The sequence below is a fragment of the Apiospora hydei genome, assembly GCF_038363865.1.
Source record: "Apiospora hydei strain CBS 114990 chromosome Unknown utg000002l_segment0_segment0, whole genome shotgun sequence".
NCBI classification, from domain to species: domain Eukaryota; kingdom Fungi; phylum Ascomycota; class Sordariomycetes; order Amphisphaeriales; family Apiosporaceae; genus Apiospora; species Apiospora hydei.
In genome coordinates this window covers 3,376,072-3,402,822 of record NW_027117361.1, presented here as the reverse complement: position 1 = coordinate 3,402,822, position 26,751 = coordinate 3,376,072, and the positions used below count along the sequence as shown (strand labels likewise).

The 26,751-nt window shown below is 53.6% G+C and overlaps 10 protein-coding genes across 10 annotated transcripts; 4 read left to right on the top strand and 6 right to left on the bottom strand.

The window, feature by feature from the left end:
* Positions 1 to 210: 210 nt before the first annotated feature.
* PG997_001072 (uncharacterized protein) lies at positions 211 to 1,760 on the top strand (the record flags this gene model as incomplete). Its single annotated transcript, XM_066805387.1, has 2 exons — positions 211 to 377; positions 440 to 1,760. The coding sequence occupies 2 exons, from the start codon at positions 211 to 213 to the stop codon at positions 1,758 to 1,760; spliced, it is 1,488 nt and encodes a 495-aa protein (XP_066675160.1).
* Positions 1,761 to 2,803: 1,043 nt separating this feature from the next.
* PG997_001071 (uncharacterized protein) lies at positions 2,804 to 3,424 on the top strand (the record flags this gene model as incomplete). Its single annotated transcript, XM_066805386.1, has 1 exon — positions 2,804 to 3,424. One exon carries the CDS (start codon positions 2,804 to 2,806, stop codon positions 3,422 to 3,424), a length of 621 nt encoding a protein of 206 aa, XP_066675159.1.
* Positions 3,425 to 4,244: 820 nt separating this feature from the next.
* PG997_001070 (Snf7 family protein) lies at positions 4,245 to 5,067 on the bottom strand (the record flags this gene model as incomplete). Its single annotated transcript, XM_066805385.1, has 2 exons — positions 4,962 to 5,067; positions 4,245 to 4,880 (listed from the first exon to the last, which is right to left on the bottom strand). The coding sequence occupies exons 1-2, from the start codon at positions 5,007 to 5,009 to the stop codon at positions 4,245 to 4,247; spliced, it is 684 nt and encodes a 227-aa protein (XP_066675158.1). The 5' UTR covers positions 5,010 to 5,067.
* Positions 5,068 to 6,775: 1,708 nt separating this feature from the next.
* Positions 6,776 to 7,829, top strand: PG997_001069 (uncharacterized protein; the record flags this gene model as incomplete). Its single annotated transcript, XM_066805384.1, has 3 exons — positions 6,776 to 6,803; positions 7,010 to 7,402; positions 7,654 to 7,829. The coding sequence occupies 3 exons, from the start codon at positions 6,776 to 6,778 to the stop codon at positions 7,827 to 7,829; spliced, it is 597 nt and encodes a 198-aa protein (XP_066675157.1).
* Positions 7,830 to 9,390: 1,561 nt separating this feature from the next.
* PG997_001068 (uncharacterized protein) lies at positions 9,391 to 11,714 on the bottom strand (the record flags this gene model as incomplete). The annotated part of the gene is made up of 7 exons (XM_066805383.1): positions 9,391 to 9,756; positions 9,858 to 10,612; positions 10,665 to 10,937; positions 10,998 to 11,178; positions 11,238 to 11,430; positions 11,529 to 11,636; positions 11,689 to 11,714. The coding sequence occupies 7 exons, from the start codon at positions 11,712 to 11,714 to the stop codon at positions 9,391 to 9,393; spliced, it is 1,902 nt and encodes a 633-aa protein (XP_066675156.1).
* Positions 11,715 to 14,810: 3,096 nt separating this feature from the next.
* On the bottom strand, positions 14,811 to 16,846 carry PG997_001067 (ARS binding protein 2; the record flags this gene model as incomplete). Its single annotated transcript, XM_066805382.1, has 3 exons — positions 14,811 to 16,400; positions 16,468 to 16,784; positions 16,837 to 16,846. 3 exons carry the CDS (start codon positions 16,844 to 16,846, stop codon positions 14,811 to 14,813), a joined length of 1,917 nt encoding a protein of 638 aa, XP_066675155.1.
* Positions 16,847 to 18,943: 2,097 nt separating this feature from the next.
* On the top strand, positions 18,944 to 20,040 carry PG997_001066 (uncharacterized protein; the record flags this gene model as incomplete). Its single annotated transcript, XM_066805381.1, has 2 exons — positions 18,944 to 19,041; positions 19,167 to 20,040. 2 exons carry the CDS (start codon positions 18,944 to 18,946, stop codon positions 20,038 to 20,040), a joined length of 972 nt encoding a protein of 323 aa, XP_066675154.1.
* A 495-nt stretch (positions 20,041 to 20,535) lies between these two features.
* On the bottom strand, positions 20,536 to 23,052 carry PG997_001065 (uncharacterized protein; the record flags this gene model as incomplete). Its single annotated transcript, XM_066805380.1, has 6 exons — positions 20,536 to 21,765; positions 21,823 to 22,287; positions 22,352 to 22,600; positions 22,641 to 22,769; positions 22,824 to 22,891; positions 22,962 to 23,052. 6 exons carry the CDS (start codon positions 23,050 to 23,052, stop codon positions 20,536 to 20,538), a joined length of 2,232 nt encoding a protein of 743 aa, XP_066675153.1.
* Positions 23,053 to 23,882: 830 nt separating this feature from the next.
* On the bottom strand, positions 23,883 to 24,270 carry PG997_001064 (uncharacterized protein; the record flags this gene model as incomplete). The annotated part of the gene is made up of 3 exons (XM_066805379.1): positions 23,883 to 23,966; positions 24,042 to 24,156; positions 24,239 to 24,270. The coding sequence occupies 3 exons, from the start codon at positions 24,268 to 24,270 to the stop codon at positions 23,883 to 23,885; spliced, it is 231 nt and encodes a 76-aa protein (XP_066675152.1).
* Positions 24,271 to 24,884: 614 nt separating this feature from the next.
* On the bottom strand, positions 24,885 to 26,456 carry PG997_001063 (uncharacterized protein; the record flags this gene model as incomplete). Its single annotated transcript, XM_066805378.1, has 4 exons — positions 24,885 to 24,980; positions 25,038 to 25,882; positions 25,948 to 26,122; positions 26,190 to 26,456. The coding sequence occupies 4 exons, from the start codon at positions 26,454 to 26,456 to the stop codon at positions 24,885 to 24,887; spliced, it is 1,383 nt and encodes a 460-aa protein (XP_066675151.1).
* Positions 26,457 to 26,751: the final 295 nt, after the last annotated feature.

Sequence of the window (26,751 nt, the reverse complement as noted above, 5' to 3'; positions counted from 1 at the left end):
GCTATATCGATCCTCAGCCCTTTCAGCTGACAGGGTCAAATGGATTGGCTTGGCGGCCATTGTAACGTCATCGCCCGTTCAGCCGCAGGCCTTACCCGAGAGCACGCTGCCTCCCGGGGCGCATGCGGCCAATCATATAATATATACCCAACCAGGCCTCCTCCACCCAGGAGGAAACTGGGGACGGCGCGGTCGACACGTTGATCCACCATGTCCGCGCCAGAGGTGTCGACTAGCAGTATCGCGCCGCCCAGGTGGGCATCGAGCGACGACTGGGACGTCTACCGCGGGACCATCACGCATCTGTACGAGGTCGAGGACATGACTCTGGAGAAGGTGATGAACAGCATGCTCAACAAGCATGGCTTCCTCGCAACGTATGTCTTCTGGCTGAGTCTTTGGTCTTGAATCTGTTGCCCAGGCTGACTTCAAAGGGAAGAAAAAAGATGTACAAGGCCCGGTTCAAGCGTTGGGGTCTGCAGAAGAACCTGCGATATGAACAAGTCTCGCAGCTGCTCCAGCAGGACCAGACCGACGAGCCGGCGCCCGCATCTACGCCACAGGTGTTGATTGAGGGCCGGCAAGTCGACCCTCGCAGGGTCAAGACATATTTACGCCGAACAAAACGTCCAGGCCTAAAGGCGTCCTCCGGTACAGGCCGCGTGGCCAAGATGGTCAGTGCCGTGTCCCGGTTAACGCCACCGCCCGAGCCAAGTATCATATCCACGCCAGATGCTATTCGTCTTCCCGAGGAGTGCATGTGGATACTGAGGGACTGGGTAATAGGATCGTTCCAGGGAGGGCTATGGGACACCAGCGGTACGGTTAAGAACTACGACTACACCTACCGGCTCATTTTCTGGAACAACTCTTTGGGCCAGGTCCGCACAGAGCTGCAGACGGGCCAGACGACCCAAGCGTTCCAGAAATTCGGTCAATGCCTTGACCAATACAAGCAGTTTCTGAAAGACGAAGATCCGCGCCTATTCATATATACATACCTCGTTATATGTCGCTTATTCGTCGATCATCCGGACCTGGCCAAATCCTTGGTCGGGTACATCCACGAGTTGTGTAAGATTATAAATGGCAACTTCCATCCCCTGAGCCTTGTAATGGAGAAGATACGGCGCATGAAGCCAAACCAGGTACAGGAGTATGCCCAGCATTTTATTATGTCCTATCTCGACAGTATAGCCAGCCAGCGGCCAGACTGCACTCATTTTGCGATGGAGAACCTGCAGCTCCGGTCGAGGCTTCTAACCTCATTAGCCGATGAAGGTCTGATCGATCGGCAGACGGCCATAGCAAAGTGCCACGCGGTGCTCAGAGACATCGAAAAGCAACCCGGGCTGAGTTGGACGTCCATATACGCCGGCTTACAGCAGACCATGGCCTACTTCATGAAGAAACGGGCGCAGGCGGGGGGCTCTGGCCAGGTGCCTGCCGCCCTGCAGCGGTTCGCCCACCTGGAGCAGTGGTACCTTTATCTTGCCTTCAAGACGTCGACGGATGGGAGCAACCGTGCGGGGATGATGGCGGTAGCCGAAAAGCTGACCAAGATCCCAATACAGGATCCGGACATACGAGGCAGGCAGGCTTGGATGTTGGCAGACTTGGAAACACAGCTGCGGCGCTTGAACATCGGGGACGCAGCCGAGGACGTTAGTCAAAACTATGCTCGGGTGCTCAACGAGGTCCTGGAGAGCGAGAAAGCGAAAGCAGCCACATCAAATCTAGGAAAATCTGCTCTGACGTGATAACGATAACAATGAATACAAACCACATTTGTCACAAAGAATGTTCGACCCTGAAAAGTGGCAGTCCGATTAGAACAAGACCCTATCCGATCGATATGATCGTCCTTACACCGATCACAGCCTGCGCCGAGGGAGGGCGACGTCGTCGACTCGATAGTCGTCGGCAAAACTTTCGTTGGACTTGGATCGCCACCATACCCATGCTACTACAGGCACCGTGGGTCACGACAGCTCGGGAAAGTATATTTCGACGCAATATTCTCCTACATCCCAATCCTGGAGGGCGACCGATGGAACAAGCACATGGCGGGTGGCGTACACACGCAACGGCTAATGCTGTGGCCATCTGGTGGACACATCTGATTCCGCGGGATTCGCGTTAATGCGGTGATACAGTTTTGTCAGCTGCATTCTTGCATTATGGTTCTCGTTCAGATCTAGCGGCCTGACGTATTCGAAGGTGCGTGGCTACCACGAGGCTTCCTGTTTGCCATTGCGTGGCTCAACGAATCCTATTATCGCGAAGGAAGAAGCTTATTCCCGCAGTGACTAAGCAGTACCTGCCTCCTACTACCCACTAAGTCGCGATACACACCGTTTATAAACTTCCATGATACAATGCCAATCTAATTTTGGACACTTTCTAATTGGTGCGGCCGTAGTTACAGTATATGCCCATACCTGCACCATGCAAAATAGGGGCTTGAACCACGAGCATTCTATACTCGGGTCCACTGTAATAGCCATGAACTATAAAAGTTACGACAGGTCCCTAGCGCTTGGTCCTATCTTTGTCACGACCATACTTTGGCCGTGGCAAGTTCCTGGCTTCGTCATCGTGCCACTGCCCAAAGCGCGGCCGATGAGGATGCAAGATGAAGATAAAAGGAGATGAACCCGACAGGCTGAGAGGAATACCTCATCATCACACCTGAGTTCTAAGCAACAAGATCCAAATACATCACACAACATCTACGTAAGTCTACAAGTCTCTAGACTGCAGCCACCACCCCTGAACTCACACCACATCACCGTAAGCCAAGATGCATTTCTCCCAGACCGCCCTCCTTGTCGCCTCCCTCCTGCACGCCAATGCAGTGACAGCCCAAGATTGCAAGCGCGACGCCTCGCCCGCCGTCCCCGCCGCCGCCGCCACCGCCATCGTCGCCCGCCAAGCGACGCCCACCGGCACAGGCACCAGCCCAAGCAACACGGCCGAGCCGAGCGAGTGCAGCTCGCTGCAGTCATCGCTGCTGAACGCGATGCCCACCCCGCCGATGCTGCTGAGCTCGATCGTGCAGTCGGCCGTGATGCCCGCGACGACGCTGTCCGACATCTGCGGCGTCTCGGTGGCCTCGACGGCGACGTCGGCCTGGACCGCCTACAACCTCGTCTACTACGACTTCTTCAGCTCGCGCCGCGACGAGATCCGCTCGCTCGCCACCAAGTGCCCCGGCACGGCCCTGCCCGCCGTCGCCACCAGCAAGCTCGACTCAGTCCTCGCGGCCTACTCGACCTTCTCGGCCACCGGCTGCGACCGCAAGCAGGTGGTGGCTACGGGAACGGCCAACGCGGCGGCTGCGCCGTGGCCCCGAGAGACCGGCGCTATGAACATAATGGTTGCCGCTGCCATGGGAGTTGCTGGGGCTGTTGTTGCATTGTAAAGATGATAACTGTGGTTAATAAGCCAAAAGGGGCAGGCGACGGGAATAACATAGTTGGTTAGGAGGATCTATGCTTGTCGTTTGAGATTCTCAATACTTTTCATGTTGTAATCGAATTGTCGCTGTATACGAGAGAGGTGGATTTCTTCATTTAATACCGTTCCCTGGTACGTATATAGCAAATGTATACTATTGTTTTAGGCAAACTACCCCGGGAGCTCCCACATTGGATTTGGTTATGTAGGGGGTCAAGTTTGTTATTCGCAAGATTTTAGTACTCGTCGAATTCTTTAGTGTTTTAAAAACATTGCCGCCAACTGCTCAGTAGTGTATGTATTTGCCATGTTCTCCAGACAAAGGAGTTTAAGGAGAGTGTTGGATGCCGTCACACGAGTCTTCTATCTCCTAGCGGAAATATACCATGTTCTTTACTCCTGGTCGTCGTCTACTCTTCGCAAGCAAACAGGATAATAGACTGCCACTGAAGTGGACATGGCGTTGTTTTTTGCATAAGCCAAAAAGACTTATCCCAACAATGCAAATATCAACATATGACAAGCTGGCAGGTCTTGAACCCCTTCAGGGCTCCCAGGCTCGCTTATGTAGTAGGTACGTGTGGTTGTTTTCAATGGGGTCGTGCTCACCCATGCCTTTGGCCTCACATTCTTGTGTATAAGAACACCAATTCGATAGGAATACCATACTTGGCCAACACCGGGCCACAAAACTCCGTTTACATAGGTCCAATATACGAGGATGTTAGGCCTGTAAACAACGCCCAACGCCATCCCAAGAAAAGTGTCCAGTGCATACAGGGCGGCTAGCTCCTTAGAGCCTCGAGCCTGTTCCTCATCTGCATCATGGCCTCCTGATCCTCTTCTTCCTCTTCGGCCGCGACTGGCTCCTGTGCAATCGGGGCGCTGGGCAGCGTGCCCGTCTTCTCCATCTTGCCCTTGAGGATCTCCCCGAGTACCTTATCGACCTCGCCCTCGGCCTCGTCCTCCTCGTCTTCGAACAGGCCGTCCTCAGGCAGCGTGTCGCTGACCATGTCCTCGATGACGCCGGCCTTGATGAGCTCGACGCTCAGCTCCTGCATGGTGCCGGCCAGCTCGGGCAAGCGGATGAGGCGGTTGACGTCCTTCATGATGCCGACGCTGGCCTTGATGGAGCCCTCGATCTTGCGCACGGCGAAGGCCTCGTTGACCTGCATCTGGACGCTGTTGAGCTGGGCCTTGGAGGTGGTCAGGCGCGCTGATGTCTTGCGCACCCGGATCAGCTCCCGGGCGAAGTCGCGGGCCTCCTTGGCGGCCTGCTTCTGCTGGCTCGGATTCCGTTGGCCGCGTCGGTCGGCGGCCACTATGTAGTTTTTGGTTTTGATCTCGGCGGCTTTCACCGAATTGATGTCGCGGTCGAGTTTACGGATGTTGGAGCGAATGAGGGCGTTGCATTTGCGCATCTATTCCAATTGACGTTAGATGGTGATTCGCTTTGGGGGCTCGACTACTGCTTCAGGTGCAACAGCAGGGAGAAAGCGTACTTGGGCATTGGGGTCCGGCTTCACGAACAAAGCCTTGAGACTCTCCATGATGGAGAGTCAGCTGCGGCAATTGCGCAGCGCAGTCCGAGAATAGGAGGATTACGAAGTGTGCTGGTCGGAGGAACAAGGGCGAGAGCTAAAGTAGAGGCTGGAGCTCTCTGTCTCTCTTTTTGTCCTGCTCTCAAATGGGGGTTGCCTGGTAGCAGCGACGGTCTGGCGATACGGTTATCGTATCATGCGCAGGATGCGGGATGCGGAATGCAATTGCGTATTTGGGAGTGCGGCATCTGACGTGTGACGTGTGGTTGGTTGGGTACAGGCACAGCGCCTGAGGGTCAATCAAATGTTAGAGGTAGTCTGGAACCTGGCTGCCTACTTTACGTACTTGGTCAAGTGCCAAGGCTGGCCCATTCATATCCGACCACTGGCCCAGTGCGGTTGGTTCGGTCGACCAGAGCAAAGATAACCTTAAGGTCCAGGCACATCACCACTCTTCGTCGATGAACGAATGATGGAGACCGGCCGGCCTTTAATTGCACTATTACCCCGCCATTGGGGCCTCGTCTCTTCTTGTGTCTGGTGCATCAATGTCCAACGAGACAAACCGAGAGACAGACAGACAGGCTGTTACAGGTAAAAATTAAAACGGAAGAATACGCATATCAGGTACCTAAGGTAGATACATTATATATGTGTGGCTTGTGATAATTGTTGGCGACATGGCCCTCAAGTTATTAGACAGCGGAGTACCTATGACGAAAGATCCTCCAGCAGCAAAGAGATATGTACATAAGGTACGTACAATTAGGCACGGTGTTTGTCCGGATCTTGACCTCTCAGCAACAGCACGTTGCATCAAACGTGTGAAGCATTGGGTATAATCTACATGTATTTTAGAGATGGATAGAAACATGTAGGGGGACCAAGATATACTATACCAGCTAGCTAGCTCTAGATCCAAAAAGACATCGATCAATGCTAGCTGCTCGCTGTTGGTTCCTTCCAACGAAATATGCATGGGGCATGGTATGGTTGGATGTGCGAGAACGAGCATCACATAAGCTGCATACCCTGTTACAAGTACCCTGTCCACCTGGAGGAGGCCCGCTCAGCCCTGTCACGCCGCGGCTTCTTAGGCCTTCTGGGAAGTTCTATGTGACGACGGTCGACCTGGATCGGCTTTTGGCTTTTGGGGGGGAAGACGACAATTGGACCCCTCAGCGGCCTTGCAAACCGCAACAGTTGCGCTGCAGCAAGCACCCCTCCAAAGACAGCTAGCTGCAAAAAGAGAAGAGTCGGGAGCCTCACAAACTCTGGCAGGACAGGACAGGACAGGACCGACACAGAGACTGACCGCAATATTGATTGGATTGAATTGATTGGGAGAGACAGAGAAAGCGATTCGATTCCCTTCTGTACCGTAGAAAGAAACGCACACAAACAGAACCACCTGCTTCCAAACACCGAACACCCTCCTCCTGCTAGACCAAACCATACAAAACTTCCACCTTTCTCCCATCGTTTGTTGATTAGATTAGGTACAGAGTATTTTTAGCTAGGCCCGTCCCCCGTCCGTCTCCGTCTCCAGTGACGACCTTCTCAATTTGCGCCCTGATTCGCCCCGCGCTTGTTCGACAACGGCCTCGTTTCCGACCTTGACCTTTTGCGTCAAGCTTCATTCCCCCAACCTGCTGCCCTACCTACCCATCCTACCAGTCGCATCTTTCTTCTGCGCCAATCTTGACTTCCTCCGCCTTTTCCCACTCTCACTTCACGATACCCCAGATCTCTTTCCTCCTACACACACAGTCACGATGTCTCAAGATATGTTGACCCCCGAAGGTATGTTGTCCTGCTCCATGCCACTCGAATTCCAACCCCCACCCTCTCCATACGATTCCACTGCTGTCTGCCTGCTTGCAGCGCAGCGCAGCTGTCCATGCCTCGCCTCGCATAGCTTGACTCACAGCTCGTGACTGCCACATTGCCGTACCATGGTCGTCTGATATTCGCATCGCATGACTGACTCAATTCTTGCCTGCAAACAGTCCTCTGGGCCCAGCGCTCATCCAACACGGATCCCGAGAAGAACTTCATCTACCTCACCATTGTTGTCCCCGATGTGAAGAAGGAGAACCTCACGCTGGACCTCAAGTCCGACAGCCTGAACTTCAAGGGTCTCTCCGACACCAAGAAGGCCACCTACCACCTCGAGCTCGCCTTCTTCGGCGAGGTCGACGTCGAGAACAGCAAGATCAACCACACTTCGCGCAACATCGAGATCAAGCTGCGCAAGAAGGAGCTCAAGGAGGAGTACTGGCCGCGCCTGCTCAAGGAATCAAAGAAGCTCCAATTCCTCAAGACCGACTTTGACAAGTGGGTCGATGAGGACGAGCAGAACGAGGCTCCCGAGGAGGATTTCTCCAACTTTGGTGGCATGGGTAAGTGAAATCCCGCTCAGCACGCCTGGCTTCAGGACTCTTCGGAGGCCCCTGCCTTTCGGACCTGCTTCCCGCGCCTGAACTGCGCACACTGCCTGTAACTGTAACTATTTGCTAATATTCTTTCTTTAGGTGGCATGCCTGGCATGGGTGGTATGTGAAATCCTGCGCAATGGCGCACTCGAACTTGACATTTCTGAAAATGCACAATCTTTTCGAACCCGTATACTGACATATGCATTTCTTAATAGGTGCTGGCGGTGGCGACTTCGGTGGCATCGACTTCTCCAAGCTCGGCGGTGGTGCTGCCCCTATGGGTGAGGAGGATGAGGAAGAGGACGAGGAGGAAGATGACGACGATATGCCCGCTCTGGAGGGAGAGGAGGACGCCTCTGCCGATAAGGGCAAGACGCCTGCCGCCGCTTAAAGGCTGCCACAAGCCACATTGACTATGCGTCCCCAATCATCCGCAGGGAGATATGAAGACCATGTCTGATGCTCATTCACCACCTGTTAGCCCACTTCGGCGTACTAGAGCAGAATTGCAAAAAGGCGAACTGTCATATATACAATGGTTGTATTTGTTTTTGGCAGTGATTTCGGGTCGTTTGGCGAAGTTGGCAAGTACGGGGTTTTGCTCTGGCATATGAATTGAGGAATTTTAAGCAAATCGGCGGCCGTTTTGTTACGTTCTTGATCGTTGTGTACGTGAACACGGTAATGGACTAATTGTGGCCAGAATCTGGTTTATCTTAACCGTGGTGCGGTGAATTTGTAAGATCCAAGTCCGGGTCATGTGTACCTAATCTAATAAGAGGGCTTATTGACGTGGTGCTCTTGCATGTTTCAATCACTGTGCCTCCGTTCATATATGCCGTACCCAGGGCGTCGAACCCATCCCCTTTAAAAGATAGAGCAAATGAGCATCAACTTCTTGACGCTACTCGTGGAGGTTGGTGTTAGCCGAGTGCCCCCCGCCCCCTCCCCCCTCTTGTGATTTTTGCTCTCACATCTTAATCGAAGAACCCTTGGTGCAACTAGAGAGAAAGCAAAACACCGTCCAGGTCAGATCCACAAGAACCGCTGACGGTGGTATGCGGGGATTGGGAGTAGAGGGTTCCCAAGTTCACTCGTGATAACCATATAGTATGTATATATATGTGTGTGTGTGCTCTTGTGTTCCTTCTGCCTGAGACGACCTCAAGCAACCGGGAGGTAGTGATTATGAATCTGACAAAAAGAAGAAACGTGAGGGCAGTTGTACGGTGCAGAATCCTCGGTAGTCGCCTATGTAGTCTAGATCAACAGTTGCTACTCCTAGCTAATGTACTATGGAGCTAGCCAATATAGATACAGGTTCACAATTCGAGATGGATTATCCTGGGGGCCACCGGCGCAGCATCCCCCTAAGCTTGATCACTACTGATGAGAGCCATATGCTTCTTGCAAGTTTACCTTAGCTATCTAGATCGTTTTGGTATCGCAAGCTACATAAATCTGTAGAATATCAGCTGCATGACTACCCAGGTCTCTTGTGGAAGGCCGTTGTCCCGATCGCGTCGGTGTTTGCCTCGTCTCCCGAAGCTTGGAATATAACGCCCGCCTGCTGCAACTATAGTCCATACTCCTGACAAGAAAGAAGATTCACGAGATACAGGCCATACCAGCGAGTCAAAATGGGATTGTCTATATAGAGATTCCCTACGGAGGCAAATGAAGGGGTATTTCGGAAAACAAACGAATGGTATCAGAATGAACAAGAACCACTATTCCCACTAGGAATCATTCGGGATCCCTTTGGAAATGGAACATAGGCTTGCTAGCTCCTAGCGGTTTGCAGAACAGAGTCGAACGCACAACAAATTAGCGATTGAGCTCTCTCCAGAGTCAACCGTTATTAAGCCATCTTTATCTCCTTCTACCAGTTGTAACAACAACGATAACACACGAAATATGCTGTTCGAGGAGGAGGCGATGAATAGGGGGGCTTAAATATCAACACCCGTGGCCGTGGTAGCCTTCTCATCGCCCTCATCATGGGTCCAGACGTTCTTGTTCGCAGACGGAGCAGACTCGGTGTAGTCGGCGGTGCCCTTGGCATCCGACAAGTCAGAGCTGTGGCTCGGGCGATCAAAGTGGTAGAGCGGCTCCAGCTTGGCATCCTTTTGGAAGAGGACCCAACGCCTCATGAACCAGGGAACCCACTTGGTCGTGTTGTAGTGGATGAAGGTCCTGGTCGGCACGGCGAAGACGTAGTCGAGCTCCTCGAGTGTGCGCTGCTTCGTCTCGGGCAACCACAGGAAGATCATGAAGAAAGCTACGATGTTGAAGCCCGCATAGAGACAGAAGGCACCCTGAAACGCAGACAAATGCATTAGCAACGTTTTCACTCGAAAGAAACCCAGATAGGGGCGGCGCTTGGTAAAACGCGAAAATGATGGTGTTCAAAACTTACAACAACACCCAGCGAGGCCAGGATTTTGGGGAACGTGATGGACAACACAGCCGCCCAGAAGAGACAAGTAGCCACAGCCCACGCCATGCCAACTTCTCTGTGCGACAGAGGGAAGACTTCGGCGCTGTACGTGAAAGGCACCGGGCCTTCGCCTGGAGAATAGAAAGCGGCGAAGATGTAGATGAACAAGGCAACAAGCCCAAGATGCGCACCTCCTGTGCCAGGGATCAGACTACAGAGACCGGCGGCGAGCAGGGACCAGGCCATGTTCGGGAAGGTAAACAAGAGTAGCGATCGACGACCAAAGGTATCAATGGTCCAGATAGCGGGCCAGGCAAAGACGAAGTTGACCAGACCGAAGCCGAACGAGGCGAGTAAGGCAGTGAAGTCATCGGTCCCGGCCTCTTTGAACACCGTGGACGAGTAAAACGCAATGATGTTGATGCCGCACATTTGCTGGGCGATCATGACCACGAATGAGGCCAGGGTCGCACGTCGTATGCGGGGGACAGTGAACAACTCAATAAAGCGAGTAACATAGGTCGATCCATGAATGGCCTCGCGCTCTACCAGCAGCTGTGCGTGGATGGCATTGAGATCTCGAGCCGCCTGGATGGGGTTGTTCCGCAGCTTCGTAAGTGATCTGTATGCATCCTTATACCGGTTCTTCTTCATGAACCAACGCGGCGATTCGGGACAGAAGGGGATCAGGACACACAATGGGATTGCCGGAATGAAGGCAGACCCAATTTGGACTAAGCCAAGAAATTAGCCAGATGCAAACCACCGAGAGCAGACGATACTTACGCCTCCACGCAATGTGCGGGACTCTGCCAACCACAAGATTGGCGCAAACTCCCAGGAAAATACCGAAGGCAGTCCACATTTGCCAGCACATGACAAGTGCGCCTCGAATAGCTGCCGGGCTGTTCTCGGCGGCGAAGATGGGAACAGTCGAGGCCTTGAAACCCATGCCGATACCCAGGAGAAGTCTCGTGACCAGGAGTTGCTCCCAGTTCTGAGTAACTGCACCGCCGATCGGCGTAAGCAAGCAGACGACTGCAGACAGAAAGATGGTCCCTGGTGAGCGTTAGTGACAAAGTCGATTGCAATTGAATAGGCTGGCCAAGAGCAACTCACATTTGCGACCCAAGTAGTTGTTCAATGGATCAGAGATCCAGCAGCCAATGAACGCAGAGCCAATATAAGGGGCAGAGTTGATGAGCCCGACCAAGAACACAGAGCGGTCATCTTTCCCGTCGATACCGAATTCGAGAGGGAAGCTCAGATTTGCGCCGTTGCTGCCTTCTTGGTCCCATCCCTGGACAGCGGCACCAATGGAGCAAGTGATGATTGTCAGGTAGAGCAGCTTCGGCACACGCCACTTGTGAAGGATCTCTTGGTGCAGGGCATCCTTTGCGTCTCGTCCAGGGCGTACTCGCCGTCAATGGCCTCGAAGTTCTGGGGATCTTGGGCGACGAGGGCGCCCTGGCGAAGGACGTGGAGGTGCTCGGTCAGGCCCTGCTCTTCTGCGAGTTTGGTGACGTTGGCTAAGAGTTCGCCTCGGGGATGCCTGCGAGGGGGTTCGAGATCCTGGCCGCATTATATCAGCCACGACATGTGTTTAGGGGTTTGTCTTTTTCCTGCTTTAAAAGTGTACGGAAATCTTACTTGGCGTTGACGTTTTTGTTAATGTCGGCCACTGCGACCGAGTCGCGACGTCCCTTCTCTGCCTCCCCGCCAACTTCGTAGTGTGGACGATAAGCTGCCGGCGACGAGCTGACAGGTATGTGAGTACAAGAGGTCTTTTTGCGGGACGGTGTTGACTTACGCCGGAGCTGGTTCGATATCGGCCATTTTGTGCGCAGTTGCGAGACTTGGTACCGGAGGCGCGAGCACTTCACTTGCAAGGAAGGAAGAGTGTATCGAGAGGGAAGTTGATCGGCTTCGCCAGGACCGATGGAAGGAACTCGCAGAGCGTGGTGAGGTTGGTAAACAATGGAACTTGGCCCAATCCCAGAGTCAACACGCCGAAAGAAAACAATTCAATTCAAGGGCGTCCACTTCCTCGAGAATGCGGGGAGAACTTCAGCTCTTGTACCAGAACACGAGGAGCTCTGAGTCAATCCGTCTGTTGTAAGTCGAGCAGGCATTCATTCACAGTCGCTAAAATTGATCAACAGAAGCCACTGCGCGATGTATGTACCGTAAGCAGAAACCACATGTACCTTCAGCTTTTCCAATTCCAGTGATACGACCAGCGTAGAGCGAAAGGCTGGACCAGGGTCGAGGGTGGGATCATTGATCCATGGGTGGCAGTGGTATCACCATCATATGCAACTCGCCAATACCATATCTATCTAACATATACTATGTATGTACCCAATAGAAGCTAGGGATGTACTTCTTTAAATAACCCTGTAATGATTGATCAATCCCAGGGCATTCTTGACTTTGACTTGTCATTGAGTGATCACATTACCTTAGCTACATCTGTACCAACTACGGAAGCTGCGAAGGGCCTACTTTGATAGGGTGGGTGTGTAAGTAGGCAGACACACCGGGCAGAATATTTTCTACGCCCGTTTGGTCGGTAACCATCTGATCGACAACGCACAAATGCAAGTAGATGGCCTGGTGCGGCCTGGGAGAGATCGACCAGCAGCTTCGGACCGAACAAACTCATGTTTGTGTCATTGCGTGTGAGGCTTTTCAGCCTGGCCGACCAGAGACCATTATTCTGCCTGCCTGCCTGCCTGCCTGCCTCGCAAAGGCATCTTCATTTAATTGTGAGACTGCCGTGTTCAGCCACACGCATACACACGGTCCCGCCCACGCGGAAGCAGCCCAGTGAGTCCTGAGGGATTCGGGCAGCTTTCGGTGGCAGGGATAGTTCAAGATGTATGGTACATATGCGGTCTTGGAAAGGCAAAGATGTCGTCAAAAGATGAAAACGCCATGTTCTTGGACGACGCCGGCGCTGTCCGTGGCAAGTCTAAAGTGGGATGACACATACTATACATAAAGACTGAGGCAGTGAGGCTTACCTAGAAGTATGCAGCCTGTGCCGCGGATCAAGTAGCCTTTGCGCCAGTCCAATCATCTCTCGCATCTGGAGCCATACCTGTTGCTGTTATTTATTTTTGTTTCATCCAATTAGGTTAGGTAGGTACATATACTTCCCACCCTCACGTCACAATGGCAACTGCTTGGCCTCGAGCATGGAGACTATCTAATTTGAACGAGTCGATGGAATTTCGACTGTCGAGGGTATTAGTCCAGAAAAGAAGAGAGCTAATCTCCGCCCTGCGTGCTGTGTACTCTGACTGTCCGCCAATACGTCGAGGCCATCGGCTGAATGAAACCTGCGGGGTTTATGAGATGCTGGGACGAAGGCAGGGAGTTCTGATGATACGAGAAAGTGCGGAGAACGACTTCCTCGTATGGATGGCACCGCCTCGCCGTGTGAGCGTTCCAGTTGCTGGTGTCGTTTAGGTTTCGGCTCTGCAGACAGACGCCACCAAAGCTGGGATGGGTATGACACCAAACATCCCTCCATCACTCCGACTCCCAATAACATGGGTCGAGGCAAAGAAGAGACGAACCTTGTGAGCGAGGCCGCCTGGCTGCTTGTCTATCATTACCCGTTGGGAAGTAGCCAAGCCGGCCGGGAGTTCGAATAAGGATGAAATAAGCCTCACTAGCTTCTTGGTGCGGGTCTTGGAGGAAGCTTGTTGCAGCCCACGGAACTGTTATAACTTATGGGCCCCTTTCTATGTCAACGGCATGTAGTTCCTGGTGGTTGGAGATGCCTAGCAGTAGTATTCTCTTATCCCCAATGGATGTATGTACGCAGTACTACTAGTCACTCACTGTACGACAGCACCGGCAAACAAAAGACAGCATCCCCGTGATCTTCAGCGTGCTAAACTCCCTTGCTTACCTTCCCCGCGGATATGGTCAGCAGCGGCATCCCCGCATTTTGCTTCAGCTCATCATGCCCTTTGGACTGTGGCGTGGTGCTGATTGGAAGGAAGTGTATCAGTCGAGGTCATTCAGTCATCAAGGGTGCTGCTGAGTAAAGTCCAGTCCAGTTTCCCCCGCACCCAGTCTTTCATGTTTCCTGCCCACCCCTCATGCGTAAAACACCGCTACAGTGGCATTGCAGCTTGCAGGCGGCGTGGCCGGTGACTTGACCTGAGCTGTCCTTGCACAAAGCCTGGCCCCGACTTCCGTCCTGTTTTTGCTCGCATTGTTCAGGTGATTGTCAATCCAAGGCCCTGGCCAGACCTGACCTCCTGTCGGGCTCGGGATAATGTTCGTACTCTATTGCCCCGAAGCTGAAAAGATTGACATCGATGTGCGTTTTGCCGGTGTGTAAGCCTTACCAGCATCCTCCAGCCAGCCAGTTCGGCCAAACTCTGGATCCCAAGATGGAATGCAGAGACCCAAAATTTGTCGTATCACATCGGGTATGGGGAGGGCAAGTGGGCTCCCCATCTTGGTTGCCCACAAGCTCAGAAGGGTCACGTAGCACTGGCAAGGCAATCCCCAATCTGCCAGATCTGATACCCACACAATTGTGCCAAACGGCTCCAATATTCACAGCATGACTTCAATGGCAGGTACATGTATATATCCATCGGTCACGCATGCAGCCATGTCACATCGTAAGCTGACGGAAAGCTGTTGCACGAACGACATCTGTCATCCTTCAAATGCCAGCAGGTAGCCAAGCTGGCCTGATTATCTTAAATTCTCCATCATATTGGCTTCCAAAATTCGAAAAAACAAAACAAGGCGTCAGAGAGCCCATCAAATACAAATATAGGGTATCATATAGCTTACAATGCTCATGGTGAAAAAAACCGAATCATGGCCACAACCGAAGGCCCATCCCATCCAACCCCCCTTTCTATAAGCCCTATCTTTTACTTAGGGCAAATCGTGTAATCAGGATGCGCTGCTCTTTTTCACAGCCTCGAAAACTTGGACACGCAGGTCTGTAACCTGGTCGATGTTCGCTCTTTGCTGATGCAGCAGCTCCTGGTACTTCTGTTTCCAGAACTCTGCGGTATCCTCCTCCGCCTCGACAGTACGCGCCTGGCCAGGGTTCTTCTCACCACGTCGTCTGTCCTTCTGCCAGGTATCATGAGGCAGAGTCTCGTGCAATGTATAATCACTGACTAGGGTTCCGTATTGGATATACCATCGGCACGTATATCTGTTGTACTCGGGTCCTGTTTCGAGGCGTTTGATGGACGGGCGATTTTTCGACCGAAGCAGGCAGCCACCCATAATGGCCGAGACGTTGAGAAGGAATACCTCGGCGCTAGGCGCCTTCTTCGCCATGCCATTGATAATCTGTTTTGCCAAAGCCAAGCCTTCGTCCACGCCACAGGAGGTGATCTTATTGTCGTTTGCATCATACCAGTCGGCAACGAGTATATCCGACACAAACCAACTCTCCACTATTGCAATGTTCTCCCTATCTCCGCCAGGACATTCAAACACGATCGGTGGTTTCTTCAACGCATGCGATTCCGCACTAGGGACGGCAGCAACGCCTTCTGGGCGTGCTGGGACACCCAGGGTGGGCCATATGGTCTCTGCTTCCATCGTTTGTATCGTGCTGTCCCCGTGGTCATGACTATGGGTGACGCCAAATGCTGGAGGTGGAGGTGGAGGCGTGGCAAGGCGAACGGAGCCTCCAACTCGCTCCGGGACCTGAAGAGACAGCCGGCCGGGGCGAGCAGTGCGCGATGCTTGAGACGGCATCGAGTCACTCGGTGCCGAGGTAGGAGCCGGTGCTGAGGTGGGCGTTTGTTGTGGCGGGAATACGATAGTCGGGGTTATGGCAGACTGTACAGACTCGGGGATACCGCTATCGACCATCAAACTTTGAGATGATCGGTTCACATCTGCGCTTGCCAGAGGCGTGCCTTCACTGATACGATTGATGGGCGGCCGACCACGTGTCTTACCCCCTGTACCTGCGCCACCGCTCCTCCAGGCAGAGGAAACAACCTTAGCACCGTGCCGTTTACTGAGCAGCTTTGCCCTCGAAGGTGTCAGCGCCGAACGAGGTTCATCTGCCCAGAATTTCCCATTCACTGGAGTCATGGCAGACTGCGGATAAGCGCTGAGCGGCGTTTGGGATGCATCGTTATTCCAGGTCGAGTTGGGTCCCGGCAGGATGCTGGATCTCAGTTGGTCGGGTGGCGGGAACATGAAGGTGCGGCTGCTGTCAGGATGGGCAGTCCATGGCGCAGTAGCCCGGGTCTCGCCACTCAGGGGAGGTGAGAGCCTGGGTCTTTGGGATGGAGACTTGTTCAAGTCGTCCTCGGGCTTTCTTCTACCACGCCTTGGGCGGATCTGAGGTAGCAAGGCGCGCAACGCCATGTCATCCTCAGCCGCCACACCATCTCGGCCCCCTTCGCAGATTGGATCCGGATCTGTAGGAATCTGAGTCCAGTATACGTGCTCACTGCGACCAATCAAGTAATCGAAGAATGCGTCCAGGTGCATCGAATGCATCCATCGCTATCTTGGTCAGTTGGATGTTTTGCGGCCCTTGCGAGCACAGGGGACGGCACAGGGGACGGCTTACCTTGAGTCTTACAGCATACTGCTGTATTTTCTGCGAGCTCTGGCCCTTGTCCTGATCAGGTGGCGTGACGCCTAGTCTTAATGCCAGCTCAGCCCAAGTTTTGAGCTCCTTCGTCTCGAGCTGGCTGATGAGCTCGTACAGAGTGAATGTGCTGAATGTTTTGCCGTCACTCTTGGGCGGGGCCCGAAACGACTCCCTCAGAGCCCCCGTATTCGTCTCCAGGGGGACTGCCGGGTTACAGTGGAGAATGAAGCTGACATAGGCGTCTTCTATCGTCGTTTCTGTTACTCTTCTGTCTGGTAAGGCAGGTCTGGTGCCTACGGCCCTAGGGGGATACAATAGTGATAGTTGATGGGGTTGCCGGGTGACTTGTATTCATTGTGACAGCCATCGGAGAAGGCGCCCTTGCCTTATAGGGAGTCGAGGGCTTTTGGTAGGGTTTGTTCAGATGGCGGATGGCGGATGGCGCTGACCTGGTTGCTCATGCGATGTGTACGGTCCAGGAGCTTAGCCCTCGCTGAGCGGCAAACAGCAGACTGACGGCGTTCATTCAGAACGCCTCAAGAGAGGTACGAGCAAGGTAAGGGCGAGCAATCATTGCATTTTCGGTGATAATTCAAGGTCATGCTGTCCCTCGGACCCCAGTACGCGAATCCAATGCAGCTCGACGGTCAAACGCGTAGTAACATGAAGCTAACACGGGGAGTGTTATGATTTTAAGGATGGGAGACGGGTAAGTTATGTAGTTGTAATCTAGGTAGGGTAACAACCAGAGGGCGACAACGGGGTTGGACGAAGATGTCGAGAGAGGGCGCGCGAGAGAGAGAGAGAGACTGGTGACTGTATATTCTGCAAGCTGCTGCACAAGGTATGGAGCTTGTTGTGGCTATGGCATGGCACGGCATGGAGCACCCGTTAATTGGGGTCGACGATGGTGAAAGGAGCCGTCTATTTTAGGGACATGGAACCCCAGCCACTCCCGTTTGGGCGACGTTGTAGTTTCTATTTTTACGCACCCGAGCGCACGTGACTTGACTCGGAGGGTACATGTAGTGAGGGAAACAACATTTCATGAACCCAGGCACACCAAACCAAAGCAAGGAGATGTTGCATCGTAAATGACTTTGATTCCCCCAATATGGGGCAAATGCAGCACGATGGGTTGCTGTTTCAAATTATATTCGAAGTGGTCGTGGCGTCCTGTTTGCCTCTTGGTGTACATAGAACCTGCCTACTAAGATCGTTTGCTTAGAGTCGGCACGCAGCTTTGTGGTTTTATGATATCCCTTACTTAGCACCCTACTCTTACAAGATATGATGTTGCAAAATGGATAGAGGAACATCAGGATTTGTCCGCGTACTCTCAAAACTCGGGCAGCGATCTAGATTAGACGAGTGGACAGCTGAGATCGCGGTGAAAAGAAGTGCCACCGAAGACTAAGTACGTGGAACATGTTGAAAAGCTGGCAGGCAGGTATGCCACAAAGACGGGCCGCTCCGAAGTGTTGTTGGATGACCGCATATGTAAGGACCGACCAGGTAGAAACTCCTCGGAAATCCATCCATGCCTTGAGAAGTTCCATCAAGACTCTCCTGTTGTCGAAAGAATAACGGTACCTACCTACTCTGCTCATGTCAGCGAAGGCTTACCTAGGTCAATTGCAGCAGATGAGTAATTGCTTGCAGGTCATGCACCTAGCTCGGCGGGCTGGGTAACCGAAACATTCCGCCCTACATGTACCAAAGATCAAAGTAGATAACCGTTCGGTAGATTGAGCAGAGATCCATCTCTCGCAGAAAGGACATGTGAAAGCAGCCCTCCCTGCTCCACGGGCGGTGAAACGCTTTCCCCCTAAGGCCCCAAGGCCCTAAGGGGTCAGTCGGGCAGTCGTGGCAGCAGTGCCGCGAATGCGGGTTGAGATTAAAAATGCGGGGGACACTCAGGGTCCAATCCAATCCTACAGCGCTGTCTACGCTGTCTACTGCATTCTTGCCCCTAAAAATATGTACGTGTATGTACAACAAGCGTCTGTCCCCAGTCCCCAGTCCCCAGCCAGTGCCCAGTGAGTGACCTCATGCCTATGCCCTATGCCCAATGCCTCTATGCCTGTGCCGCCGTTGGCATATGCGCTTTCCACCCCCAACGCCGGACCTCGGCTTCAATCAGGGACGTCGAGTCGCAGGAACAAAGCTACTCTCGCCTACCCGACCCGAGCGAGTAATAACTTGAAACCCATGGCATTGGTTGATTGATGCTAGCTTTTAGCTGAAGGTTTGTAGAAGTGGTCATCTTGCGGTAAGATCTCATATTGTTTACTCGACGACAGACCGACTTCTGGTATTCGCGAAGACGAAGACGAATACAATCAACATAAACCATCCACCCCGTGTCGTAAAGCTCCTTACCTCTCTATCTCAACGAATCCTCATAACGTCGCAGCGCGCTGGAAAGCCTGCACCTACTTAATCCTACAATATGGCGCCCTCAACCTCCAAGCCCGTACTCCCGCAGAATGACAATGTCGCGCACGCTGTCGCTGGCGCTGGCGGCGGTGTCCTGGCCATGATCTTGACGTATGTACAGTTATCGACTTACCAGTCTACGCACTCTTTCCCCCAGACCCGTTATCCATCCCTTGCACCCCAGCCAAACAGCAGACAGCAAACAACACGGCTAATTGACCGCGGTCCCATTCCAGATACCCCCTCGTCGCCCTCTCCACGCGAGCCCAAGTCGAGTCCTCCCGAGCCGAGACGTCCTTCCTAGCCGCCGTGCGGCACCTAGTCGCGCGCGAGGGCGTGTCGGGCCTGTACGCCGGCCTCGACAGCGCCGTGTTCGGCATCAGCGTGACCAACTTCGTGTACTACTACTGGTACGAGTGGACGCGGGCCTTCTTCGAGGCCGCCGCCGTGAAAGCCGGGCGGGCCTCCAAGAAGCTCACGACGGCCGAGTCGATGATGGCGGGCGCGCTGGCCGGGTCCGCGACCGTGATCCTCACGAACCCCATCTGGGTCGTCAACACGCGCATGACGACGCGCAAGCAGCACCTCGACGAGGCCAAGGGCGCCGGCGAACCGGGCGCCGCCCGCAAGCGGGCCCCGACCACCATCGGCACGCTGCTGGCCCTGGTGCGCGAGGAGGGGCCCCAGGCGCTCTTCCGCGGCGTCGTGCCCGCCCTCGTCCTCGTCATCAACCCCATCCTCCAGTACACGCTCTTCGAGCAGATGAAGAACGCCTACGAACGCCGGCGCAAGGCCAACGTCACCGCGGGCGTCACCTTCCTGCTCAGCGCCCTCGCCAAGCTCTTCGCCACCTCCATCACCTACCCCTACATCACCGTCAAGAGTCAGATGCACGTCGCGGCCCACGGCGAGAAGCGCGAGGGCATGACCGAGGCCATTCGCCGCGTCATCAAGGAGGAGGGCTACAAGGGCCTCTACAAGGGCATCGCGCCCAAGGTCACACAGAGCGTCTTGACCGCCGCTTTCCTCTTCGCCTTTAAGGATGTCCTCTACGAGCAGAGCGTGCGATTACGGGGCGTCATGGCTGCTAGGAAAGCTATCAAGGCATAAGAAATGCCGCTCTTACTATTATCGTATAACGAGTTGATCCTTTTTCTCTAGTGGCCCTTCGCTGGCTTGTTTTGTCTTCGGTTTGTACGTTTTCCGTGTACTTGCAACGTTCATTTGGTGCTTTTGGACTTCAAAGATAGAAGGAAGGGACTCTGGCGATCCGTATCTGGCTACACAAGAGACACAACTGTGCACACGTATTGAGGGGAGGGGGGTTCAAAGCCTGAGGGCCATACCCCGGGCTACGATTACAACCGCACATCCAAGATTAGTAGACAGTTTGGTGCTCCATAGACAACGAATCGATATATCTGATAAAATCTATTTGTCTTTGATTTATCTGATGAGTGTTGACACCACCCACTAGGTTGGGCTCGCTTCCTATGTGTACTTGCACGTAAAGAGTAGGCGCTGCAGCACTTTCAGGATCGCTCGAAAATAGTCTATTTTGATTATGTGGCAATGCCCTCCCTCCATGTACACTGCATACCACGATCAGGATTCGCTCTTGGGCGTCAGCTTAGGCACGATCCACCAATCATGGTACCCCTTTCCAGGCTGCGGCAGCTCAACCTTGAGCTTCAGATCGGCAGCATTCTCCCCTTCCGTCTCGATCGCCTTTTGCAGCGTCGTGATAGCGAGGCCCGCGAAGATGGTCGACTTCTGGCATCCCTTGATATTCGCCAGCCAGCGGTCGTGGCAGCCGACCGAAAAGGTCTGCAGGTCGTTCATGCGGCTCAGAGCCTCGTAGCCCTTCTTGGCGCCGCCGACGGCGTTTTCGGCGTACTTGAGCAGCTCGGTGATGGAGGTCTCGGGCTGGGCCGTGGCCTTGGTGAAGTCGTCGAAGGAGGGCAGCTGCGGCAGTCCGATGTTGACAAAGGGCTTCATGCGGATCTCGTAGCGCTGCTCGTCGTTGCTGTAGGGGCGCGAGGGTGTCTTGACGAGGTTTAGGCGCTGTAGCACCGTGTAGAGACAGCAGAGGCCGTCGGCGAACTCCCACGTGCAGGCGGCATCGAGCATCGTCACGCGGATGTAGGCGATGGAGCGCGTATAGTTTCGCTCCTTGGTCTGGCTCCACGCCGGAGATTCTTGGGCCGCAGTGAACTCCCGCAGGACAAATGTCTTGATACGATCGCCGTGCTGTGCTCGCGTTTTGGCCAGGTAATTCAAGTACCAATACATGCCTGCCAGCTCATCCGGCTGATAGACGTCCAGCTCAAAGCCCAGCTGGACGATCCACTCCATCTGGCGTAGTTTGTAGAGATATGCCCAAGAAGATAGGGGCAAAGAGTGTCCGATGTTACCCATTGAGGTTGTAAGAGACTTCTCATCCAAGCACACCTGCAGAAGACCGTCTATTTCCTCCACATCGGCCTGAAGATGGTCCCACTGCTGTATGCTGTGGCAGAGAGTCCGTCTTACTCTGCATCGGTTCTGGCAAAATATCCTATAGAGATCCAGATAGCATTCGGCGGCACGCTGACGGAATGTCTCCATCTGCACAGCTAACTGGTGGCGGGGGTCTGTTGGGACTTCTATTGTGTCGTTTGCCGGATCTAGTTGACGCGCACTGGGCAAAACCACGATCGCAAGGTCGTCGTCAAGAATCCTCCGTATACTATGATGCCCCAGTACGATCATGTCCTTGAAAAGCAAACCTTGTGTCATGGTTCGAATGAAAACGAGCGGCTGGGGGTTTCTCGCTTGGAACGTGGACACAAAATGCTGGTTCCTTATTAGCTACAATACGGAACATGCCTGATCTCGTAATAGCAGACTTACTAGGAGGCTTTGTGGGTCGACGTATTTCAGCACATCCATCGCATCCTTTCCATCCTGGAACATCTGCTCAAAATGGGTGTATGTGTCGTCGAAACTGAGATGGACAATGGGCCTGGGTGGCATAGTGCTCGCTAGGCGGCGCTGCATTTTGGTGCTGAATGCTTCGGGCACCGCCTTGGCTAATGCATGCTGCTTCTTGAAGTGCTTCATGAGTTCTTTCATCTGGATCCAGGGCATTTTCAGCGAGTCTGGATTCGACTTCCGCAGGGGAAACAGCTCCATAGCCCTCAGGAAGGCTATACGCAACTCCAGGCGCAGGTCCAAGGCCAGAGCTAGATCCTTCGGTACATCATTGCTAAGTTCTCGAAGGTCAGCTCTCGTCGCCTGGAGTAGAGCGATGACCTCTGCCATCTCAATGTGCGATAAGAAGTTGCGGTCGTAAGTGTTGGTAACAAAGTCTTCCTCCTGTGTCATGGTCAGCATGGGTCTGCGTAGGTTGTTAGCCCTAGTAGGTGACATGGCGGCATACCTCATAGTATAGTTCGTCTTTGACCACCTCGTTGACGCAATGACAACCCCTCAACATGCCAGCGCAATAAGCCCTCAAGACAAACAGGAACTTGGGCTGCTTGGCTTGAGATGCCGAGTCACGCAAAATGTCATCGAGCTCAGAGGCGCGTTGGGATCCCTCAGAAGCGCCTCCACATAGACGCTGGTCAAAATGGTCTGCGACAAAGGGTAGCCGAGGTGCCAGGCCATCTTGATGCGACGATGTTAGCTGAGAAACAGCAGATTGCCAAGACGTGACGAGTCCATACCTCTAGACATAACAGTTGATCAATAATGCCAAGAACCTCCTCGGGAAGCAGATCACGAGCCGTGTCGTACTCCTCGTCGAGGGACTCCCCTTCCTCTAGACACCCGCTGTCCATCTTAGGGTCCATAATCTGAGGTCGTAAGTAAAGGCACGCCAGGGAAGGTGATAGGCGCATTGCTCATACCTCGAGAGCCGAGACGGACTCAAACAGGGTGAAGTGGCCATCTTTGACGATTTGACCCGGCGGAAGAGCTGTATGGATGGATTAGCATACGGCCGTTCGTGGGTGGCCGGCCGTAACCAATAGATAGAGATGGCTCACTTTTTACAGCCGAAGCAAACTTGTCGGTGATGTCGAGGGCGACGATGCCCGGGTGGGACATGCTCGGAGGCGGCGGGAAGCCGTCGTCCATCTCTATGACTCTGGCAGGCGACTGCCCCGCCTACCTTTTGCGCTGTGCAGGCGAGAAGGGGGTTTTCCCTCAGAAATCGGTTGGGTCGCTATTTGTCCGAACGGTGCCTTCACCATCCGCTGGCTGCAACATGGAAAATAGAATCTAAGTAAGCGCAGAGGAAATCAGTAAAGGGAGTACGTGACTGGCAATGATTGCATGTTTCCAGTGTACTGTACCGTATCTAGTGGGGATGAGGAACCCCACGGACCGGTTTTGTGCAATTCGTGCAGGGAATTAGAGATGAACGATACTTTTCGAATCATACACGTTCTACCCAAGTATTGCGCTGGTGCCAGGCCACGAATTAAGTCTTCAGACCTACAGGCACTTCCAATCTCTTCAATTTATCACGCAAAGCAGCATGCACGGTATGGGAGGTATGGAACATTCGCAAAGCAGTCGGATGGGTGCATGTTATGTAGTTAAGCAGCTGGGTTGCAGCTCAACAAAATGGGGCTTGGACTTGAGCCTTGATTGATTCCCGGCATCTCTCTAGCCTGGCTTTTACAGTAAGGCACGTCAGCTACGTGCTGCAGGCGACCAAACAAGCCATTGAGTACGATTTGAAGAGACACAGAGAACGGTTCGACGATGTCTATGAAATGCTTGGTTTTGTACAGCTATACATTGACGGAATGCCTTGGAAGCAGCGCATCCCGTCCGTCTCTAATTTGACCTTTCTTCGTGGTATCCATCATGCGTGCCACCACCCTACTGCTGGGCAATATCCATCGCCCGCTCCCGAGTGTCTTTGTATCAATTGCGTTTCGATGATGAGGATGTCGTCTCTAAGATGAGGCAGACCCAGCGTTCGAGGCCATGCCGGAGGAGTTGGCGTCAACCAAGTTCTTGGACTCGCCCTGCTTGCCGTTCTGATGTGAGGGATAATCTATTAGTCACCTTCCCATCGCCACATGTCGCAATCGCCGGTCTTTGCTGCAACTTACCGACCACTTTGCGAAGCGCAAGTCGGTCTCGCCACGGCGCTCGGCTGCGATTCTCTTGTCTTCCTTCAGGCTGCGGCGCACAACGCGGGATGCAATCGCGAGGTAGCGGTTGTAGCTGGTGGAAAAGCACTCGGTTAGCTTCTTCTGGCGGCAGTGTCGGTCGTCTCTAGAGTGTCAAAATAAACCAATTGGCTTACCTGAGGCCGGCGGACTTCCAAGCGAACACCATTTTGACGGTCGCAGAGATTTGTATGAGGTTTGGTACGGGTGAGGTTGTTTCTTTGATTTAGCAGATCGACAGGGAGCTCCGGCTCTCTTGAAGCTGGCCTCGAAAAATCGCCGGCTGCCGTAACGCCGACCCAGTCACGTGACTAGCGCCTGCCCCAACTCCCTCACTCCATCGTTGCCCGAGTTATCTCATCAAACACCACGCTGATTTTAACAAAAGAGCGACATTACTGAATGTTTCAATTAGCAACATAGCATTGACTACTGTAGAAGTACCTAATGCTATAAAATAGCACCTTGATACAATGGTGTCTAGGTCTTAAGTAGATGCTCCATCAGTTCGAGCTGTCATCATTCTACCAGCAGTACCTAAACTACTCCGTATCCGAGTGTATGAAATTGTAGATGGGTACCAAACAAATGCGAGTATATGATTACGAATTCTGGTAGCTGCGGATAGTCTAATCTGAGGCCACCCGCCACTCGCCACTCTACTTCACCAACATCGGGTTGAGGAAAACTCTAGGGAATTTACTATATGCACAAATACTAAACTCGACTTTACAGCAGTGAGCTGAATTGTTGTTGGTACACGTCCAAGTCCATTGTCCCCGTCTATACTGTAAGGCCAAGCTCCTCCGCGTAAGGCAATGCGTGCAAATCACCGACGGCGGCAACAGAGGCCTTGCCCTCAAGGAGAGCCTTAGCAGCCTGTAGAACTTTGTTAGTAATTATCTCGGCAGAATGTGATATGGGGGAGTAACATACCGTCTTCAGCTGCTCGGCCGTAACACCCTCGATACTCTTCGCTGTCTCTGCAACCTCGAAGGGCTTGCCAGAGTGGACAATGCCGGAGCCAGCCGCGAGAATGGTGGAGATACCAGACTCGCTGGAGACGAGTGCGTCGAATCGCGCTCTCGCAACGGCCTTGGTAAGATCCTCCTTGCTAACACCGCCCTCAGCAATGCTCTTGAGGGCCTTGACAGCTTCCTGAGAAGCTGTGCGGACAGCAGAAGCGCTGCCGTTGACCTGGATGGTGAGAAGACCGGCATCGGAGTAAGCAAGGTTGGTGGCGGTGGCGGTGGCACCAGGAGCAGATGCTGCGGCCTTGGAGAGAAGAGTGAAGCCGGGAGCCCACTTGATGCTGGACTGGCCGCCCAGAAGAGAAGCGAGAACGGCGATCTCAGGCTTGAAGTTGCCGAAGCTGGAACCGGGGAAAGCCATGACCAGAGAGTTACCACCGGTGTGGGAAGTGCGCTGCTCGCCACCGTAGTAGGTGGTGGCCTTGGAGTTCAGGGTCATGGAGCCAGAGGGAGATGCGGGTACGTTCTTGAAGAACTGCTCGGTCCACTTGGAGAGGGCAGACGAAGTAGCTCCGTCACCAACCAATGCGATGTTGGACTTGGCGTAGACGGCCTCAGAGAAGGAGGCGATCGAGTTCTCATCAAGGTATCCCTTCAAGGGAGTCGAGGGCGAGGGGTACAGGGAGGCACCGAGGCCATGGTGGAAAGCGACGGAGTGAGCAGAGTCGAGGGCGAGCGCAGCAGCGTCAGCCTGAACTCTGGCCTGCTTGATGTGGATAACTCGGTCGACATCTTCCTGGTACTCGTAGGCTAAAAGAATGCACGCATGAGCATCAACCTTCATTCTTCAGGGCGTATTCGCGGCGCTGACTCACTGGTGAACTTGGTCTGAGAGACGGTCTCTGCCAGCAGCTCGGTAAAGTAGGGGATATCCTCGCGCAGGAAGCGTGCCTCGAGAACAAGGGCCTCTCGGGTGTGGTATGCGACCAATTGGCCTCCCAGAAGCTCAGCTTCTCTCTGTAAACGCAGGGCAGATCGCTTTTGTGTGTTCTGTACGCGGTGCAACTAATTAGCTCATTGCCGGACGGGGTGGGATCGTAAGGGAGCCGGGACGTGCCTTGAAAGCGAACTCCTCCAGACCAACGGTCAGGCCGGGGGCAGGCTGGTAACGGGTACCGGCCTTGGCGACGACGGCCAGCTTGGTAGTCGGGCCATGCGAATCTCGAGTGGCAGTCTTGACTCCGGCAACATCGGTCGTCTCGTACGTGAAGGAGGAGGGAGCGGAGGACGCAGCAGCAGCGTAGCCACGCTGGACAAGCTTGCTCGAAGCTTGCCTGCGAGCGGCCAGCTGGGCACCTCGTGAGAGAGCCGCTCTGGAGATCATGTTGACGGTAAAGGGATTGGTGTTCGTCGGCAATTGACGATTGGATGAGACGCAACGTTTGAAGGTCGAAATACGCTGGAAGCTTTTTTTCGGCTAAGGATCGCAACATTCAGGCAGGTTCCGGCCTGGAAGCTCGGGCCAGAAAATGTGGCTCAGGCTGAGCTGATCGCCTGCCAACTAACCTATCAACTGGCTTCAATTGTAAGTTACTGCATGGGAAACTCACTGTCTACCCTACTTACTGCAGGTCAAATAATGATTTGATGCATGCTGGTCTGGTGTTCAGGAATCACTG